At 52.0% G+C, this 21,149-nt stretch overlaps 3 protein-coding genes across 3 annotated transcripts; 2 read left to right on the forward strand and 1 right to left on the reverse strand.

Annotated features, from left to right (window-relative positions):
• Nucleotides 1-3,349: 3,349 nt before the first annotated feature.
• EMH_0048570 (clathrin heavy chain, putative) lies at nucleotides 3,350-10,716 on the forward strand (the record flags this gene model as incomplete). The annotated part of the gene is made up of 12 exons (XM_013497894.1): nucleotides 3,350-3,391; nucleotides 3,631-4,764; nucleotides 4,949-6,142; nucleotides 6,415-6,785; nucleotides 7,056-7,232; nucleotides 7,319-8,141; nucleotides 8,324-8,553; nucleotides 8,711-8,900; nucleotides 9,113-9,459; nucleotides 9,757-9,894; nucleotides 10,255-10,396; nucleotides 10,519-10,716. The coding sequence occupies 12 exons, from the start codon at nucleotides 3,350-3,352 to the stop codon at nucleotides 10,714-10,716; spliced, it is 4,986 nt and encodes a 1,661-aa protein (XP_013353348.1).
• Nucleotides 10,717-12,678: 1,962 nt separating this feature from the next.
• On the reverse strand, nucleotides 12,679-14,568 carry EMH_0049680 (uncharacterized protein; the record flags this gene model as incomplete). The annotated part of the gene is made up of 1 exon (XM_013497895.1): nucleotides 12,679-14,568. The coding sequence occupies one exon, from the start codon at nucleotides 14,566-14,568 to the stop codon at nucleotides 12,679-12,681; it is 1,890 nt and encodes a 629-aa protein (XP_013353349.1).
• Nucleotides 14,569-19,968: 5,400 nt separating this feature from the next.
• On the forward strand, nucleotides 19,969-21,117 carry EMH_0050790 (facilitative glucose transporter, putative; the record flags this gene model as incomplete). The annotated part of the gene is given in 2 exon segments (XM_013497896.1): nucleotides 19,969-20,400; nucleotides 20,404-21,117. Coding segments are annotated over 2 exon segments (1,146 nt in total).
• Between the last annotated feature and the right edge of the window lie 32 nt (nucleotides 21,118-21,149).

Below are 21,149 nucleotides of genomic sequence, written 5' to 3' on the forward strand. Positions count from 1 at the left end.
CTACTTCTGCGAAGGTTGGCTAGTGAGAACTAAGTAAGTGCTTACCAATTCACTGAGGCGCTGGTGCTTGCACAGTACGCACTGCACCAAGGGTGGGGGCTCTTGCATGCCCGCATACGGGGTTTCCCTCTAGCACGGGCTGGAGCGAGGTGCGCTGCAACCCGTGGCACGCCTTCCCCGCCCCAAGCCTTTGTGCCGCTTTGCCCACGACGCCCGGAGGATATTGGTGGCAAGGTCAGCTGGTTTTAGGGAACTTTTGTCTTGAGTAGTTGGACTTCCTTGCAACTCGGTACAGCATTCTGCTAAGGGCGAGGTCTCGTTATTCAAGAGTGCCTGCCATTGCGGACTGTCCAAATATGACTGGAGCTGGGACACAGGGCTCGTTGAGGTGTTTCATTGCTTCTGTGGAACTGCACTTTCGTCCTCAAAATGCACCCTCTGAGCTACAGTTGCTATTGGAGTTTTTGTATTAGAAGGGGGGGCACGACATCGGTGGCTAGATCTAAACAAGAGTACCGCTCTTCCGGAGCAAATCGATATAATGAAAACTTCCAGAAAAGCTCTACAATTCATGTCTAACAACAGGTATTAAGTAGCACCCCTTTGTAAACAGCACCCCGACGGTGGACTGCGAGCTACGGTGTCAATGTAGCTGGGACGTGTCCAATGGATCATATGTTTCTCTTGGAGTAGCAAGGTCACATAATTTGAGGCTGCAAGCGTAAGGGGAGAGGACAGGACCTGGAGAAGTAAAGCTGCGAGAGTTGCAGCCAAGAGAACAACCAAACGCGCACGAAGACCGATGGCAGAGGCAGTTTGCTCCACGTTGGGCAGAGCCCATTGCTGTTCACTTTCGGCTCACCGCGTTGGCCTACAATATTGAGTTACTGGCAAACTGGAGGCGTCACTATACAATCAATGGCAGTCTAGGGAATCACCGAAAGCCCCCCGGGCTATTCACCCACATTGGTAAAAATGCAACGTCAAGGAGGAGCAAATCAAAGAATCAACAGAGTAGGTGGACCGACGCTTGAAGCACAGATATCAGACAAAGAAAACAACTCGTTGAATACCAGGGCACCAGTAACCGGAGCGGTTTTCTGAGGATCGTTTCTGCTCAACGGTGTCTTAGGAGCACAAGAACACCAGTGACCGTTTCTCGACTCAGCTGCGCCGACTTCAAGAGCGGGCATCCAGTGTCGCTTCGCTGCGGATAACCTTCTGGTGGAGGTTAGTATCTCACGTGCATACACTGGCTTGTACAATCCGGCGCTTGATACTTTCCGTGATCTACGCTGTTTCTTCTACCTACGGCTGGTTAGGTGCCGGTGCGTACAGTGCTTCCATTTCTGGGAGTGGCCCCTCGCACTGAGGGCAGAGTATCCTCGTGAACTGCGATAGAGTCTAAAGGCTTATGATAAGAGCTACCCAAAAGCAGCTCGTCTCCACTCCAGCCCCCTGGCATGCGGAGTGACCGGAGTTAGTATGAAGAGGAACAAGCGGATCGTGAGCTGCAATGCACGTGGCTGAAGCTTCTGCTGCAAGGGCAACCCTTCATGCCATCATACCCTGTTGATCTTTCCCTTTACCTTTGTGTATCCATGGTTTCGGTCCCTCTCGTGACTATTCCATCCCCCAGCATAGCCATTCCTCGTTGGGCAACCAGGCATACGACGGCGTGTGTTGTTTGGGGAGAGACAGGGGGCCGATGGAAGTATTTAATAGCTGTCTACGGTGTTCTCGTATGCACAAAAAAGACAGCTGCGGCATGCCCGCTTGTTCACCAGGAGTTGTATCAAGGGTCAGCAACTGATGCACGGCCACTCCTCCGCAGAAGCCTCGGGCGTGTTCCGCCCTGCCCAGGACGCCCAGGGTCTAGACTAGAGGCTGACTGCTTTTTGAGAACTATTGTCTTCAGTGTCTGGACTGTAGACTGCAGCTCACGATTGTCCTCTTCGCTGTTGCTGACGACTCCTGCTCCTGGGTAGCCGCTATCTATCTGGTGATCCAGAGGCTAGTCCTCGAACAAATGTAAGCTTAACTGAGATGGAATCTTGAAAATACACCGGATTTTGAACACATACCCACACCCAAACAAGAAATCCTCAACCAACCCTTTACTGCCCGAAATGCAGCCTAGCTCCATTGCACGACGACAAGGAGGGGGCTGAAATTAAAGTTCCAGAGGAAAGATGTAGTAAAACTGGAGACTTTGAAAACATATAAGAGAGGAACACCCGTGAATAAGTCAAAAATGGTCCAACACAGCCAGAGCCGAAAACACTGCGGACCTGAGCAATGCCTGACTCTTCCCTCATCCGCCGTAGCGGCAGAGGAGCAAGTCGCCATGGGAACCTCCGCTCCTATGCTAGCTAGATACTGACTAACACTACCAGATGCATATTTATTCTACTTAAGTGCAACATCCACAGAAACATCTCCGTCTCGCATTAGAGCGACCCCGGCACCCGACGGCTCCAGGTGCAGGTACCAACTACACCCCAAACCTCACCGCGTGTGAAAAGACACAAAATATAAATTACAAGGCTCGGCTGTTTTGAAGATAAATAGGGATGAAGCGCTCGTCCAAATGCATTCCTGCGCTGTGCACGCAGTCACAGCCAGCCCCAAACACTGTCACGTGTGCCTTGTTGGCACTAGGCTCAAGCTAATTCCTCTAGAAAGGGACGAATAAGCTTAATTCTGTCTTATTTCACCTTTCTATTGTGTTTCTGACGTTCCTCCCAAAATTCCAGGCACACTGTAGTGCCAGGCACTACAGGCCGTCCTCCGGTTCCTCCCGGCGCCTCGCCGCCTAACAGGCTGCGTTCAAGAGTGGGTATTTGTCCTCCTGCAGCGATCTACACTTTGGTGTCCTCTTTTATGAGCTGTGGTGGCAACTCTCCCTCCCTGGAAGCACTCGTTTCGTCTAGACACGAGCGCGACAGCCCGCACGGCTGCGCTCTTTAGCGGCCTTTGGACTTTCGTCTGCTTCCTCTCACTTCTAGATGGGCCGTATATTTGACTCTTGTGTAGAGGATATGCTCAGATGCAGCTTAGGAGCCGCCAGAGACAGAGCAACTGGGGGAACAGCTGCAGCGGCCAGCGCCAGCTGACACTGCAGACGCGGGCAGGCGTACCTCATTCATCCGCAGCACTGGAGGCCGTTGCAGTGTAATTTCAAGGGAACTGTCTCCAACGTTCTCCTGCGTACATTTGGAGCTTCTAGAAGCTCGTAACAGTACGTGACGGTGGGCGTTAGTGTTGCTTGAGACGCAGGTTGTCTGTGGTGTGTGCATGTTTGACACGCAGGTGACATCTGTTTTGTTTTTGAGGATCTCTCCGCAAGATGGCGCAGCAGTTGCCCGTACAGCTTACCCCAATCGTCAACGTAAGGCCTCGCGTCCCCACATGTACATGTGCTTCGTATGTGGCGGGCCCCTCCTTGAGCTCCAGGGAGAGCCAGTACTTTCCCTCCTGTGTTGCAAATTGTCATAAGCATCTTATGTTTGTAGCTGCTAGGTACGGTGGCGATTCCTTTTGCCTGTCGGAGTGCACTTGCACGTTGTGTTTTCTTGGGATGGCGGTGGAGAGTTGCATCCGTGCGTGCGTGCGTGCTTGGGGGCGCAGCTGGCGGACACGGGGGTGAAGAGCGCCTCTTTTCGGTTTGGAAATGTGGCAGTGGACGGAGACAAACATTTGGTGGTGCGCGATGTGGAGAGCAACGAGTTGTACTTTGTGTCGCTGAACCCCAAGGAAGCCTTGGAGGCCCCGGGGAGCCCCGGCGCGTATTCTGTGTCAAAGAAGCCGACGCAGGCAGAGGCGGCGCTGCATCACCCGACGGACCCCATCGTTGCTTTGCGGGCGAAGGCTGATGGTGGACAGCAAGTGGTGCAGGTGTTGAATCTGGAGACGAAGGCCCGGATGGGCACAGCTCCCATGTCTGAGTCGATTGTGTACTGGCGGTGGGTGGCTCCCCGGGTGCTCGCCTTAGTCACGGAGAAGGCTGTCTGGCATTGGACTTTGGGGGAAGGAGCGGAGGCAGGGGAGCCTCAGAGGATATGCGAGAGAGAAGGCCGCCTGGCGGAGGGCGTGCAGATCATCGGATACTCCACCGACAAAGAGATGAAGTGGTGCGTCCTCACAGGCATCAGCACCCAGGATGGGGGCAAGACGATCGATGGATCTCTGCAGCTGTATTCTATGGAGCTCAAGAAGCACCAGCAGCTTGAGGGGCACGCAGCCTGCTTTGGGGGGCTGGTGGTGGACGAGGCGCTGGGCCCCCAGCCGGTCATTTGCTTCGCTGAGAAAAAGAGAGGAAGCCCCGAGTTCAAACTCCACGTCAGGGACTTGGCCCCCAAGAGGGAAGACGGCAAGCCCCCACTTCGCGTGTGTACAGATATCGCTCTCTCCCCAGATGCACCTTCGGACTTCCCGCTCGCCGTCCACCTCAGCAAGAAACTTGGCCTCGTGTTCTTAATCACCAAGGGCGGCTTTCTGCTGCTCTTCGACGCCTTCACCGGCACGCAGCTGTTGAGACACCGCATTTCCCAAGACCCTGTATTCCTCACTGCAGACTCCCCCCAAACAGGCGGTGTCATCACCGTCCACAAGAAGGGCGTCGTCGCGCTCACAACCGTCAACGTGGGTCTACTGGGCCCCTATATGCAACATGCTTTGCCCCACCTTCCAAACAGAGCCCAAATCTATATGAGCTTGGCGAAGCGCTACGGCTTGCCGGGAGCTGACGACGCTCTTGTTCAGGTGCGCATACATCTGCAGCATACGCCCCTCATACTCGTTCCTCACGCGTTTCCTTCTCTTATGCTCATGCCTATGCCTTCTTCGGCGTGTCTTTGGCCCTCCGCCCGCCTCCGCTAGTTGCTGCTTGATGTTGCCCTCTTGAGGCAACTCTGCTGGGCGTCTGGTGTGTGTGGCATGCATGCAGGCCTTTAACCAACACTTTGCCAGCGGAGACTACCGGGGAGCTGCGCGCATCTGTGCCACACTCAAGTCGGGGAGGCTGCGGACGCCGCAAGTGCTGCAGCAGTTTAAGGGGGTCCCGGCACAGCCGGGACAGACGTCCGCCATTTTGCTGTATTTCTCAACTCTCCTGGAGTACGGATCTTTGAATGCGGTGGAGAGTTTGGAACTAGTGCGTCCGGTGGTGGCGCAAGGAAGGAAGGACTTCGTTACGACCTGGCTGCGAGAGGACAAGCTGGAGTGTACGGAGGAGTTGGGGGATGTTCTGAGGCCGCTGGACTCAGCGCTCGCCACTCAGGTGTACAAGAAAGCCAAGGCTGGCCAGAAGGTTATGCTGATGCTGGTGGAACAAGGCAAGACGGACGAGCTGCTGGAGTACGCAGCGCAGACTCGCATGCAGGCGGACTATTCCGCGTTGCTGCGTTCGATGCTGGCGACGAACCCGGAGGGCGCCACGGCGTTTGCACAGAAGTTGTTGGCAACAGAGCCCCCGCTTGTAGACCCTAACCAAGTTGTGGATGTCCTGTTGCAACAGCAGCGGTTTCAAGAGTTGTCTTCGCTGTTGCTAGAGTACCTGAAGGGGAACAAGCCGGAGCAAGGGGCCCTTCAGACCCGGCTGTTTGAAATTAACCTTAAGCATTCGCCGCAAGTGGCGGAGGCAATATTCCAAATGGAAATGCTGACGCACTACGACCGACAGAAAGTAGGAGCGTTGTGTGAGGCGGCGGGCCTATACCAGCGTGCCCTGGAGAACTACACGGAATTGGCCGACGTGAAGCGCGTGCTCTTGCAAACAGGAGGAAAGATATCGCAGGAGTGGATGGCGCAGTTCTTTGGGCGCATGGCTCCCGAAGTCTGTGTCGAGATCTTGACCGATATGCTCCGCTCCTCTTCTCAGAACCTGCAGGCGGTGGTGGGCGTCGCCATTAAGTTCCACGAGCAGTTGGGTACAGAGCGTCTAATCGCTATGTTCGAGCGTTTCAGCAGCTACGAAGGCATCTTCTACTTCTTGGGCTCCATACTCGCCTTCTCCACAGACCCAGAGGTCCACTTCAAGTACATCGAGGCGGCAGCAAAACTCAACCACACCCAGGAGGTCGAACGCGTGTGCAGAGAAAGCAAGCACTACGAGCCACAGCGCGTGAAGGAGTTCCTCAAGGTGAGCGGTGCATGCATTCCTTTATCTGGGCTTTAGCGGTCTTCTCCGAAGTTTTCTCACGAGTCCTAGAGGCAGGCATATACGTATCCCCCGCGTAGAAAAGCCGTGTGGCACTTCACCGTACACAGGCCGTCTCTGTTGCCCCTGGAAGCAGCAAGGACCCTAATCTCTTCTCGCCTCACGAGTGTGAAGCCCAAGCCACTGGTCATCTCCGTTTCTCAGCCTGTAGGCTATATTTGGATTGTGTTGCTCTTGCGTTGTGCCAATTGCAGCAAGCGAAGCTGAGCGACCCCCGACCCTTGATATACGTCTGCGACCTGCACGGCTTTGTGGTTGAGCTGACAGAGTACCTGTACAAACACTCCTTGCTGCGTTACATTGAGGTGTATGTGTCCCGCGTGAATGCGGCGAACGCCCCGCTGGTGGTGGGGGCGCTCGTGGATCTAGACGCTCCAGAGGAGTTCATCAAGCAGCTGCTGCAGGCGGTCCGCGGCAACTGCAGCGCTTCTCAGCTTGTAGAGGAGGTGGAGAAGAGAAACAGGCTGAGGCTGTTGCTGCAGTGGCTTGAGCAGCGCGTGTCGGAGGGCAACCAGGACCCAGCAGTCCACAATGCCCTGGCCAAGATATTTATCGATACAAACCGGTAAGGGCCTGATTGAAGGTACCGAGCTGTGTAGACACTACAACGCTGCGCAGTCATGGCAGCGAGTGCGGAAGAGTTTAGTTCAGGATGTATCTTTGGTGCGAAGGAGTGCTTGCAAGTGCCTTTGGATGGCGAACTGCTGCTGAGCCCACTGCCCTGCAGTAGTTGTTGACGGGTGGGCGGTGGCTCTGACGAGCTCCACAAGTGTAAATTATTTTTTTTGATGGCGTTTGAAATCGAGACATTCCTGCTTGCATTTGGTGCCCTCAGCGACGCGGAGAATTTCTTGAAGACGAATGCCTTCTATGACTCGATGGAAGTGGGGAAGTACTGCGAAGAGAGGGACCCCCATCTGGCGTTCACTGCGTACAAGAGAGCTTGGGGCCCCTGTGACACGCAACTGGTGGAGCTTACCAACAAGAACGGCCTCTTCCGGCTCCAAGCTCGGTAATCCTTCTGTCTGTTGCACATGCAATGCAGAGGCAACGAATGGGTTTCTTACTTGCGTTTTCGCCTGTCATGCTTGCGTGCAGATACCTCGTGGAGCGTCAGTGCGCGGAGCTGTGGGCATACGTTTTACGGCCTGAAAATAATTATCGGCGGTCGGTGATAGACCAGGTGGTCTCCTCAGCCCTCCCCGAGTCATCATCTGCTGACGAGGTCTCTGCGGCAGTGAATGCCTTCATCAGCGCACAGCTGCCGCAGGAGCTGACGGAGCTGCTGGAGAAGATTGTGCTGCACAACAGCGACTTCAGCTCGAACCAGAACTTGCAGAACCTACTTATTTTAACAGCTATCAAAGCAGAGCCTTCGCGCGTCATGGGATATATCAACCGGTTACAGAACTTCGACGGCGCGGCGATTGCACAGGTGGCTTTGGAAAACGGCCTGCGAGAGGAAGCATTAACAATATACAGAAAGTTCGGGTTGCTGGCAGAGGCTGCAGACACACTGCTGGAAGCTGCTGCCGGTGGGGGTGAACAGGAGCTCGAAAGAGCTCAAGAATTCGCTCAGCGCTGTGGCAATGCGGAGGTGTGGCGCAAGCTGGGGAGAGCGCAACTGAGGCAGGGCCGTGTGGTCGAGGCTGTGGATTCTTTAATTAAGGCCAACGACGGTGAAGTGTTCAGGGAGGTTGTTGAGAAGGCAACTGAGCAAGGAGCCTTTGAGGCCTTGGCAGATTACTTGCTGATGGCCCGTAAAAGCATCGCCATCAAGGACCAGACTCTGGATTCGGAGTTGCTCTACTCCTACGCCATGACCGAAAGACTTGAGGACTTAGAGATGTTCCTCAACGGGCCCAACACCGCCAACGTTCAGGCTGTAGGGGACAGGCTCTTTGAGCAAGGTCGCTATCAGGTACGCGGGCTGGACGCAGAATTCGGCAGGCGCAAGGGGTATTTCAGGTTCCCCACCATGCCGTTCGATGGCAGACGGAAATGAAGCTGCTTTGCTCTTGCTTGCTTGTCTTCTACTACCAAGGGGGATTTTTGGGGGGCGCTTGATGCCGTTCCTGCTTTGCAGTTGTTCCCTCTCCTCAGGCGGCAAAGATCTTGTACCAGAGTCTGCCAAATTATAGCAAGCTAGCGAGCTGCTTCGTGCGGATGAAGGACTTTGGGGCAGCTGTGGATGCCGCGCGAAAAGCAAAGAACCCCAAGACGTGGAAGGAGGTGGCATTCGGGGCCTTGAATGAAGGAGATATTAAGTGCGCTCACACTGCTGGGCTCCAGCTTATTGCGCACCCTGACCTGCTCGACGCTCTGGTGGAGGAGTACGAGAGATGGGGCTTGCATAAACAGCTAATGGAGCTTCTGGTGAGTTCAGCGCTTGCTTACAGACAGGCCTAAGCAGAGATGGTGCCATAGTATTACGGATGACGTGAATTATCTGCCTTTTCTGGTTGCACTCNTGTATGCTACGTATGACAGCGCCAAGCTGATGGACCACTGCAAGCAACACAAGGCCCGCATGAACATCCCCCGACTTATTCGAACTTGCGAGAAGTGCTGTCTCTGGAAGGAAGCTGTGTATCTACACACCATCTACGATGAATACGAGCAAGCGGCAAACTGCATGATCCTCCACCCCACGGCGTGGCAACATGACCAGTTCATTCAGGTCTGTCTTGCGCTGCCAGTCTGCAGCTTCCAGCAGCCGCCTTCGCATCAGCTGCGGCGGGATGTGGAGGCCAACCTGCTTTTGCTACAGAAGACCCGAAGTGATCGTGAACTGGTCTAGGAGTCGTTCTCACCGAGGAAGAAGAGGGAGGGATTAGCGACGCCAGCAACGTAACTTGTGGGGATATTGGTCTCGGTGTGTCGGTGCTTCAGGTCGTACAGAAGGTATCGAATGTGGAGCTTCTCTATCGTGCTATTTCTTTCTACTTGGAAGAACACCCGCTGCAGCTGTGTGCTCTCCTTAAGGGCATAGACCGGAAGGTGGATCACTCGCGAGTGGTACAGCAACTGCGCAAGGCTGGGCATCTGCCTTTGATAGAAAAGTACTTACAGGAGCAACTTCCTTTAAATGTTGCAGCAGTGAACGAAGCCATGTTGGAACTCCTTGTGGAAGCTCAAGACGAGGAGCGCATCCGAGAGCTCATCTCCGAATGTGACAACTTCGACCAGTTGGGCCTGGCAAGACAGCTAGAGGGGCACAGCGAACTTGGCATGCGCAGGTTAGCCCCCGGTACCGTTGCTGGGTTGGGGTCTTACGGGTCCAGGTGTAGGGTGGGGCGTGTGGTAAGGATGCCCTGGTTCGTCTGGCGCTCTGAAGCTTTGCTCATGGGGAGCGGGTGTTTGCCCTGCATGCTGCCGGCCGAGGCAGAGCACTCTGCTGGAACCCTGAATTCCTAGCCCTAAACCAGTGGATCGTGCAGCATTAACATTTTTTGTGAACAACAGCTGCACACAGTGGAAAGGCTCGGCTTATCTGTGCAACTACCGTCTACACACGGCGAAATGCTGCGTTTCAGGATTGCAGCGCTCCTGTACCAGAAGAACAAGAAATATTCCCTGGCGATCGAACTTTCGAAGAAGGATGCGCAACTCCAAGACTGCATAGAAACGGCAAAGGAGTCAGGCAGCGCCCAGCTGGTGGAAGATTTGCTCAAGTAAGCCCGCTTGTTACAATTCATGATCTGTGCNAGTCAGGCAGCGCCCAGCTGGTGGAAGATTTGCTCAAGTAAGCCCGCTTGTTACAATTCATGATCTGTGCCTCCCCAGCAATGATATGCAACTGCGCCTTACTCAGTAAACACCGATGAAAATTGTTCGATACAGGATATTATATTGTTTTGCTATTATATTGTTCTGCTGTGTTGATTGAGGGGATCATTTGCCCCACGTAAATAAACGCTGGAATGTTCTTGAATGACCATTGTACTAGCTTACGAACAAGCTCATACTAGACCAAGTTACTAGGCTTCGAATCCCAAGTATTTTGAATTCGGTTGTGGATCTCGCCTCTGCAGGTACTTCTTAACGGATTTGAAGGACCCCGAGGCGTTTGCAGCCTGTCTTCACAGTTGCTGCGACCTCGTGAAGCCAGACGTGGCTCTGGAGTTGGCCTGGCGCCACAAAGTGGTGGACTTCATTATGCCCTACCTTATTCATGTGAGGGTGATACGCCTGATAGAAAGCGGTAGCTTGGTAACTGCTGAGGCAGTGTGGGTGGAAATGATGTCCTACAGCTGCTGGAGCCGTCGCTTGCGTGCATACTGTGGTGTGTCTAACAGGTAGTGCGTGACGTCAACACGCGGCTAGACCAGTTGGACAAACAGCAGCAACAGCAGCAGCAGTTGCAGCAGAGCGCCCCCAACGATTATGTACCGGACTACAGCATGCAGCCCATGACGATGCTTCCAGGGATGGGCGGATTGGCCCTGATGCCTCCTGCTTCCAACTGCACTCCGTCCCACCAGACCTTTGGTTAGTTTTTAGAAGTATTTGGCTTTTTTCGAGTGTACCTACAACGATTGGAAGTAGACACTGCTGCAGGAGCGAGTGCACTCATCAGTCTACCAAAAGTGTTGACTTCCTCTGCGTGCCTGTTTGCCGTACGATTGTGTGTGTGGCAGTATATCGTAGCTATCAGGTAGAGTATCGAACAAAGACTTTGCAGTAGGGAATTATTTCGTTCTGTCTTGCACCTATCCACTACTGTTGCTCTTTTTCAGGCTCAACTAGCATCCCGCCTCTGTAGGAATAACAAGAAGTGTCACTGGTTGCACGCCCCCCTCAGGTGGTTGAGGAAAGGCTTTCAGTCGGCTCAAGGCCTGGAGTGGGCTGCAGCCGGTGAGAGTTGCACCTAATGCCTTTTTGGTCGGGTCCTTGGTGGAGACCGGAGGTGGCCATTCGCAGTGAGCAGGGGCTGGCCGTGCAAAGGTTCAGCTGCTTCAACTGCAGGTGAAAGCGGGACCGGCTGCAGTTTTGCTGTTCGTATTGCCGTGCTCCTCCGACCTTCTGTTTACCGCTCTTTTGGCGTTGATTCGAATTATCCTGGTGGTGTTAGTTGCAGTTTCGATGCTGAATTGAAGACGCAGACGGAGGAGGTGCCTTGCTGCTTGGACCCATCCTTCGCCCTGTCTTCTGCGAAATCAGGGAGGAGGACTTCACAGATAATTGCCTCTCTTGCTACAACAGCGAGGAGTATAACTGTTTTCGGGGGTTGCTCTTCGTGAGCAGCTGGCACCGCTTCACTTCCCGGCTGCAGAGCCCTACGGCGGAGTTTTCATTTCGCCAAACNTCGTGAGCAGCTGGCACCGCTTCACTTCCCGGCTGCAGAGCCCTACGGCGGAGTTTTCATTTCGCCAAACTTGCAATACAAGGACTGCTGCTGCTGCTGCACCTGCATGGACGGCGCATCCGCTGCAGCGGCAAAAGCACTAACGGCAGAGGCTCTTGGTGTCTCCCCTGCGCCAGGAGTGTGGCTGAAAAATCCCCAGATTCTCTGCAGCATTTGTTTTCCGTACAGCTGTTGCAGCGTTGCGCAGATGCACCACGGTTTTCGAGCAGCGGCAGCTTCGATTGTCGCTCGTGTTAACATTCACACCTCTGATGTGTGCTATAGAGTCGGTACCTGCTCTTTGGTGCAGGACGACAGCCTGGTGCAGCAAGCGAACTGTTTATGGCAACCGCCTTCTGGGGCGGACGGCCGACAGCCTTTGATTTTTGCTTCACGGCAGCAAAAGCTCAGGCAAAGAGACCAGCGGGCACTTTGTGCAGCTGCAGCAGTTGCTAGACAGCACGAGCAGCAGCCCCGACTGTGATTGTGGCTTGTTTGCAACAAACTCGCATTTGGCGTATGCAACAATGTGCCCGCCCCTCCCGTGTGCTGCTAATGGACCGTACGGAAGGTCCTGTATTCTGCTGCTACAGCGTTGCCTCGTGCACTGCTCCGTGACGACACGCAGGAGATAGTGTGATTGCTTTGCTAGATCACTGACGAGCCCATTTTCCGTCTACACTCTTCTATATGTGGCCCATACGGCCTAGACCACAGTGCAGAGCATATTAAGCAAAATGCGGGACAAGTTGAAAGGAGCTGGGTGCCTGGTGGAAGCTGACCTTGTGGGTCTGCGCGCTACCCAAGCAGCAATTGGCTCCTCGTTCTGTGCTGTTTGTAATATACCCATGAAGCCCTTCAAGGGCAAAGAGGGTAAAGAGGCGGAAAAAGCTTGCCCTTGAACATGAAGCAAATGCACAATGCTTGCCTAGTGCAGACAATCGGAACGCCAATCACGGTGGACAAACTATGTCCACAGAAAAAAAAAATAGCTTACAAAAAAAATAGCTTCATTGGACCAGGGACTTGCATGAAATGCTGCCCGGAGGAGGCATCTCATCTGTGTGTTTGGCGAAGAGTGGGAGTATACTTTAAGTGAAGAGACGTGGCGTCAATCGGAACTTTGTCTGTCTAGCCGCCAGGGGTCCCACACCGGCCTGCGGAAGAATGCCGTGTTGGAGAAGAACAAGCGCATCTTAAGCGCCACGACTTCTTCTTCCTCAGGGGCTTCGCCAACTTTAAATTTCATGATCGCTGCGCTGAGCCGCAATGCCAAAGCGTGTAGGTCTCGTGATAACTTCCTATGCATCTCTGGCATCGGGCGACAGTAATCTGATGGAATTATAGCGGTGAATTCTCGCCACCAGGGGTCCCAGCGCACACGGCTTCCCAGGGTTTTCTTTATCGAATACAGCGTGTGCAAAAGCAGAAACCTAGCGCCCAACGCATCGACGGCCTCACCCGGAGAATGCTTTGGAACAGTGGTCATTCGCTCTTGAGCGAGCTTTGCCAGCTTTCCCGCTATCATTAGTAGACGGTCCACGTCTCTCTGCACGAGGTGGCGCTTTTTGCATAAAGCCCTAAAGCGTAAAAGCGGGGCGGCAAGGTACTGCGGAGGAGTCGGTGGAAGTTCTGGCGAATTCATGCAAGATGGCTTAATCTCCACCTTCTCGGTCACCGGAGGAACCCAAATATAAGGATGGCTGGAGATTCGTCCACCGATTGCGCTGCGTACAACACTGCGTATTGCTGCTCTTCTTGCTCTCTTGCGGCTGAGCAAGTCTTTGAGCTTACTAGACGGGGCGCTGGAGCCTTTTCCAGTTTTCTGCTCGGCGCCCCGTTGCATGGTGTCGGAGGAACTGGGAGAAGCAGCGTCAGATGGGCTGACTGCACCACTCGGCAGTGTAGGCGCCGGCTGCGGGGTCACATGGGGTACGCTAACGAGTTGTGGGTACAGTGACGCCGTTCCACTCAATGGCTGAACTATATACGCCGGTACTACAGGCACCAGCAGTTGCTGTGGCGGAAACACTGGAGCGGCCTGTGGAAGGTTCGCCGTGTCAGCTACCCGCCCTGCTATTAGGCTGGGCCAGGTCACGTGCTGCTGAGGGAGCGTCGACGAGCCAAGAGAAGAGGTTGCAGGGGTCACCACCTGGGACTCCCCACTCCAAGGCCTCCACAACGCCGTAGATGGCGCTGGCCCTTCAGCTGCCTCGGATTGCACCCCTTCTGAACCACTTGGCTGCGGCGAGTCGAGATCTTCTACCCAAGCTTCTGCGGGGGATTCTGGAACAGCCGACACCGGGACAAGCTCATGGAAAGTCGGACGTTCCGGAGAATCATGCTGCACTGTGGGGGCGGGGCTGACTTTCTGAGGCTGACCACTCGAAGACCCGAATATTCTGCTGCTGGGTCCGGGACCTTCGTCATCACCATGAACACTGTCAACGACTTGCCGCTGTGCATGTGCCGTCCCAGGTGGACCTGCCGGCGGAAAAACGGTTTCGTCGTCTAAATTCAAGAAGTAATCTTCTACAAACGTCGGTGAAAGACGCCCTAGGGGACTTTCGGCAGCCCATTCGCCGACACTTAGGCAGAGATCTGTGAGCTTTTCCCGTTCGGGCGCACCAGAATCTTCCCCTTCTTCCTTGTTTTCGCTTGCTAGCCGTCGCACGCCAAAGTTCAGCTTTGCGCTGTGCCTTCTTGCAGAGCTACAAATAGAAGCGATGGCCAATAACCCCAAGACAAAGGCAAGAAGGGGCCAGAACAGAGTGAAGGGCGGCTGGGCTTGCGTACGGGGTTTCAAGCCCACTGGCGTAGGCGCTAGAACTCCTCCTCCATATTCGGAAGGAAGTGTGAGTAGGGGCTGATGGTCCGCACCCACATTTCCATAAGAAGATGCAGCAGAGAATACAGGGTCATACACTGCATATTGATGCTGCACGGATTCCTGGTCAAGGACCCTCCCACCTTTCCCCACATGTGATATATTATCTTCCATGGGCACTAGGATAGAGAGCCGTCAGAAGACTCCTATAAAAGACCAGAATTAAGCGATTTCAGGCATCACAACGGAAAGCGGCCCGGCGAGGTGGTCACCGAGAGAAACTGTGTCGGGCGTGGGGGAGGAAATAAACCAGAGTGAAACTCGGTATATTATTTTGTGAAATATAATTTACACCGTATCAATGTGCTTTGGGCAAGTCCAAAACCTTGCTCCAGNAAGCCCATCAGTTCTCTGGGCTTTGAAATACAACGGTGGAGGTACTTGGTGCCCCACCGCAGCGTTGTATTTGTTCAGAATTTAGTATTTCTTATTAATTTATCAAGTTCCACTTGTATACTGCGTCTCCACACCCAATTCGTAGACCATGATCCTTCTTGTTCGTCGCTTCAACCGCAGCGTGGTGCCGGTTACTGCAAGCTGCTGCGGCTACTGCACTGGCGTCTGCACACTAATTTGGAAACAGAAGAAAAAGGAGCATATAAATTGTGTAAAAGGCACTTTTGATGTATATGTGCAGCATAATTAAGTGAAAGATGTATGTGCACGAACTACTGCTGGAGGCAGAACGAAATGAGCAGAGTACGCGTGCACTATGGATGCGAAGTAGATAGAGGGTGAAGACGCCCATAAATTGTTCTAGAGGACAAGAGGAACTGGATACAACAAAAATTAAAAAAATAAATGTGATAAAACTAGTGGAAAGGCTGATACTGCTACACCTCACGGGCTCAGCAGCGAGGCCCGATGTTGCACGGTGTGTAGGAAGTGTTTGCATCTACTTGTACTTGCGTGCAGGCTGGCTATTGATCTCCAGGCGATTGCTCCACAAAAGTCACAGGATTAGTCGATGCAGCGAAGGGACTAGGTTGCTTACATGGGATTGCCTCGTAGCAGCATTTGCAGCACGTTGTGATGCCGCTTGACTTGCCGCCACTACTTTGCGCCAGCCCCAGGCCCTTGTGCCTCTGTGGCCAGAACGCCGTCGGTATTGGAGAGGTGGTCGGCTAGTTTTATGGGGTTGTCCTACGTTGGTCACTTGACTATCTTAGCTCACGGCGGAACTATGCTAAAGTCGACGTCCTCCGCCATTCTTGGAAACCCCACATGGTTCATCGGGGAAGATGTGACCAGTGAGCCGCAACCCACAGGTGGGAGGCATGCTAGATAGTACTGATTAGTAACGATGTTGATGCGGAACAAAAGGGGGGGAATCCTTACATATACTCCTTAGAATACTTCTCAAAAGTTCAGCCCTTTCTTCCGCCCGCACAGCGGTGGATTGTGCAGGAGCTGCATTCCAAAGGACTGGCTACCAACTATTAGGCGCGTCGTCACACTAGAGCTAGCGCAGTGTCGTCAGTCCATCCCGCCGGACATGCTTTTCTCGCGAACCCAATTCAGGAGTAATGCCGCCGCCCTTTGCAAACCGTCCATTTGTGACAGGCGACGAGGTGCTGGCGCAGGGAAGTTATTCGTTGATTTTTTACACTTTCTCTAAAATACACCCCACAAGCTATATTTGATCCCCGCATCCTCTGTATTAGCAGGGAAGAGATGAAATCGGTGCGTATATCTGAGCCTCGGTGTCACTTTTCCGGAGCACCCCAGGTTCATTGATGCCTACCGAGACACGTTGCGCTGTAAGCATAGCCCCATGCCAAAAGGAAAACGGACTACGACAGAATTAAGGAAAATTAAACAAGGGAAGTAATCTATAGAGCGGTACATCGCGATGTATCAGTCCCTCATGAATACCAATCCTGCGATTACAGTTTCTCTCGTTGTTTCATAGCAGGGCTGCTCCCTGAAGCAAGGCAATCATTTACCTCCTGGACCATTGGGAATATACTAGAGGGCAGAAGGGTGGAATTCGCCTAGATGATGGGGGATCTACGCATCAAACAAAGAACAAGCGCCGCACCGGCTGAGAAGGAAGAAGGTTTTGGAGTAGGCACCCAACTAAGGGTAATGCATATTGAAGCAGTGAATGCCAGGGCCTCAACGAGATGACACAAAGCAATCTCTCTGGTAGCCAAAGAATTTAGCATTCACAAATCCGAGGGGACTTACCAAGGGGCTCACCTGCTGCTTCTGCAGCAAATCGAACCACATATGCCGCGAGTGCAGACTCATGAGGCCTAATGTAGTGAATACTCACTACAATCACGGCAACAATGCCGTGCTCGTGGTGGAATGTGTGAGGGTTGATTGAACAGTGAAAGTGTCTGTTAGTGTATACTGATGCAGATTGAGTACAGCATTGATGAGTGCATTAAATATTGTTTACGAAGACACATTGGTATGAGTATAGGGGAGGCTGGCATGAGACTTGGTGCAAAAGGTGTTGCAACATACTACGCCAGCCCCAAATGCCGCAGTGTGGGCATTTGGGGCTGCCAACTCGCTCTACTCAGCTATGGAGTTCTATGGGTGCGCCCCACGGTAGATCTTCAGGGGTGCCACCTACTAAAACGTAAAGCTTACTGCAAATATTTATACTAAAGTGAAATATTCTAAGTTATCGTGAACAAATCTTGGCATTGCATGTGAGAGACTGAGGGCTCTCCCCACATATCATCAGCTTACTGGGCCCGCAGCACCTCTTGTGTTATGGATTCGCATTGCCCCACCGTGTGAGGGGAGTTGGCTCCCTACTATGCTTCACAATTGTGCTTTTCATCTGCGTTTGTGTTCTCATTGGAGGCACAAGACGCAGAGCTGCTGGCATTGACTGGTGCATCTACTGAAGTGAGTGGGATCAAGTTCCCAGGGCTCTATGATCCCTAATGCTCGAAACTCCCCTTAGACTGGCTTTCTGAAGGGGTGTTTCTCACAGCTAAGGAACTGGAGATGCAAGGCTTTGAGCAGAGCATATAAGTGAACCAACAGGGCGACAAGGTGTCGAAATTATCTCCCCACCGAACACGAGGCGAAACAGAATTCGCTGACAGAAATATTAACATTTCAGTTAACGAAAGAGTAAGACCTCTCCAGTAAATGGCCCCTGCAGAACCCTGGGGGTTTTGGAGTGGGTAGATGCAGCGGAAGCTTGTACACGAACTTTTGCTTGCATGCATGTTAGCCACTGAATGTCAAAGGCATGCTTAACAGTTGTATGCAGCCTTAGTTCATCCACCAAAACGACATGGCACGCCTGCATAAGGGTTGAGCAACAGTTGCATGAACGTGCCTTGCAGCTCTCGGTAGGTGGGCCTGCGTTCGCAGCAGCACCAGACCCCTGGTACGCGATCCCCGATGTGTGTAGATGCCAAAAAGGGGAGATCCACTGGCTGGAAGGAACTCTTATCAAATCATTCTAGTGTACTGCAACTCACGACGATCCTGTGCTAGTTTCTGGACTCTGTGTATAGAGCCCCCCTTCTAACCGTTGCATTAACACCGTAGACAGCTGTAAAACACTTAGTTAGCTCTCAGCAAGCATTTGCTATGGCTTCTAATGTTGTTACGTGTAAAACTACATATACCACAGTCGAAGAGAGAAACATTTCGTAGTCTGTTGCAGCGCTTCGATCCGAGAAGCCAAGCCCCGTTACAGAGTAGCAGGAGGGGGGTGTTGCCTAGAAAAATGCAGCCTATCGCGTGTGTAATTCCAATCGTTGAGCTAAAGCAACGTTGTTTTTTTATAAAGGGAACAGAAGCAATACATACTATAGAGGTGCGGTGGCAGCAACAGGGCAGCACGGGTATGGCCCGTAGGCTCGATTGTGCGAGCAGGGGGTATCGGTTAAAGTCGACGTAAAGTGTTCAAATGTGTAAATATATTTTTTAAATTTTGTTAAAAAGGGAAAATTGCAGCTTATAACAGCCGGGCAGCACGAGCCTGAGTGCGCCCAGCTGTAGTCTCATAGTGTCCAGTTGCACCGTTTCTGTGGCGAGCTGTTAAAGCATTTGTTGTAATTTGTTGCTTTTCTGCTGCAGCAGATCTTTTGGTGCTCTACTTAAGGATAAATATTTAAAAATAAAAGTGTCTTTTCTAAACAAAAGCAGAAGAAGCAATACGAGCAAGAGAACAAGCCGGTGTTTCCTGCATCCGCACTGCCTGCGCAGGGTCTGTGTAGAGACGGTGGTTGCGGTTTTGGCTGCTGGTGCGTTTGTCTGTCATTTATATAAACATTTGAGTAAAGAGAAAGTAATAAATTGAATTAAAAGAAAAAAACGTCTAGCAGTTACACTAATTCTTTATTACAGAGTCCCCAACGCGCAGAAAGCGTGCGAGGTGCTGCGGTGTCACAGCCTCGTCCTCTGCTGCAGCACATGCTGCTTGCTCTCGTTGGCAGCGCAGCTGGTGGCGGCGGCGTTTGTTTGTCGCTCATTAAATCAATTTCATGGCGATTGAAAAGAAAGTGCAACTAGAAGATTAAACCCATTAAAAAGAAACAAAGGACCTCATCAGCTAGGTCCGTGTATTCTGTCTCTTTTCTTCTTTNATTAAACCCATTAAAAAGAAACAAAGGACCTCATCAGCTAGGTCCGTGTATTCTGTCTCTTTTCTTCTTTTCTCTTCCTGGGTGGTTGCTGGTCTGCTCGCCTTATGCCCCACCCATCCACTCTGGCGTTGCTTGGCCTTTGTGTTTTTTCTTGTTTCTCTGTTGGTTGCTGAGGTTTTTTGAATTGTTTCAGTTCTTATCAGCAGTAATCAATCAAACTTTCGGTTGTCTTCTTCTTGGCTCGACCTGAGAGCGCCTGTCTCTCTCCCCTTTTTCTCTCTCTCTCTCTCCTGGTGTTGTTGCAACAGCATCCAGGGGCCGAAGGACATCATCAGCACCACCAGCTGCTGCTGCTGCTGCTGCTGTTGGTGCAGCATTTGTATGTCTTTATTTGCTTAGTGTGTATTGTTATTTCTCTTTCATTCGTGTAAAAGGAAATGGAAAAGATTGACGCAACGTCAAAGAAGGAGGTAGACGCCCTTGGGGATGTCCCTCCCCCCCGCTTTACTCCTCGCAGCTGCTGTCTACCTGCAGNAAGGAGGTAGACGCCCTTGGGGATGTCCCTCCCCCCCGCTTTACTCCTCGCAGCTGCTGTCTACCTGCAGCAGCACAATTTGTATTGGTGGCTGTATTGGGTTCTTTTCAGTTTGGTTATAGTTTTTCTTCTCTGAATACATCAAAAGCCATCATCATCGTTGATTTAGATTGGTGCAAGGGTGATACAGACCATATGGTGGATTGCAGCAATGGTGTTCTGTATGGTTCTCTCATCACAACAGCTGTATTTATAGGATTAACTTTTGGTTGTTTGTTAGCGGGGCCAGTAACAAACTTTGGTCGTCGTGTATCTCTGCTGCTGACGAACCTTCTTTTCCTTGTTTCTAGTGCACTCGCAGCAGCAGCAGAAGGCGTTGCTTCTCTCTTCCTCGCCCGTCTATACCAAGGTATGGCTGTGGGTCTTGCAACAGTTTGTGTGCCGATGTATATATCTGAATTTTCTCCAGATAGATCTCGTGGTTTCTATGGAACTCTGCATCAGCTCCTCATCACCATCGGTATTCTCGTTGCTACTCTCCTGGGTCTCGCGTTCGGTTCCCCCCCCACTGACACCGACTTTGACTACCAAGTAACAACATTCCAGCAGTGCTGGTGGCGTTTCATGTTGGCTTTCCCTGCTGGTGTATCTATCATAGCAATTCTATTGCTATGGCTTGTATACACCACAGAAAGTCCTCATTTCTTGATGCATCAGGGGCGCAAGAACACCGCGGTGGCGCTGCTGAAGGAGCTTCTAGGGAAAGAAGATGTTTCAAACGAAATACAAACAATAGAAGTTGCAATATGTCAACAAAAAGTTCTCGAAGCAGAGAGTTTATCTCTNTTCCAGCAGTTCACCGGTATCAACATATTGGTGGCAAACAGCAACAAATTGTATACATCTTTGAATATAGATGCATCTCTTGTTACTGCATTGACTGTTGTTATGGGTTTTGTTAATGTTCTTATGACTGTACCCGCTATATTCCTTATGGATAGACTAGGAAGACGAACACTGCTGCTTGCAGGTTGCTTCGGCCAAGCTGCATCGACGATCGTGGCTCTGATAGCTAACCTTGTGGATAGAAACAATACAGCAGTTCAATGGTTAACAGTTGCATGTATATATTTATTTGTTATTTCTTTTGCTGTTGGTTATGGACCTGTACTTTGGGTGTATTTGCATGAGATATTTCCACCTGAAATCAAGCAAACGGGTGCTTCTGTTGCGTCAGCAATCAACGCTATTGCAACAATTATTGTTGTTCTTCCTTCTGACTTTGTTCTTACATCAGATATGAGAGTTATGTTGGGTATTTGTGGCGGAACATCTTTGATTGCTTTTATAGTTTCACTGATATTCATGAAGGAAACCGCCGGCTTATCGATAGATGAATCGCCGTATTTCAAGGGAAAGCGCAGAGTAATGAGCAAATATTTCGATGTTACTGGACTCAATAACCCAGGACAACAAGTTCCTTCTCTTGCTTCTGGCCATTTCTCAGCAACACAGCTCGCACCAGCACCATCAGGCCACGGCAAGGAGCTCTCCGCGTAAACCAGCAGCAGCAGCAGCAGCAGCAGCAGCAG

Source organism: Eimeria mitis, genomic scaffold (genome assembly GCF_000499745.2).
Source record: "Eimeria mitis Houghton genomic scaffold, Emh_scaff3, whole genome shotgun sequence".
Taxonomy (NCBI): domain Eukaryota; phylum Apicomplexa; class Conoidasida; order Eucoccidiorida; family Eimeriidae; genus Eimeria; species Eimeria mitis.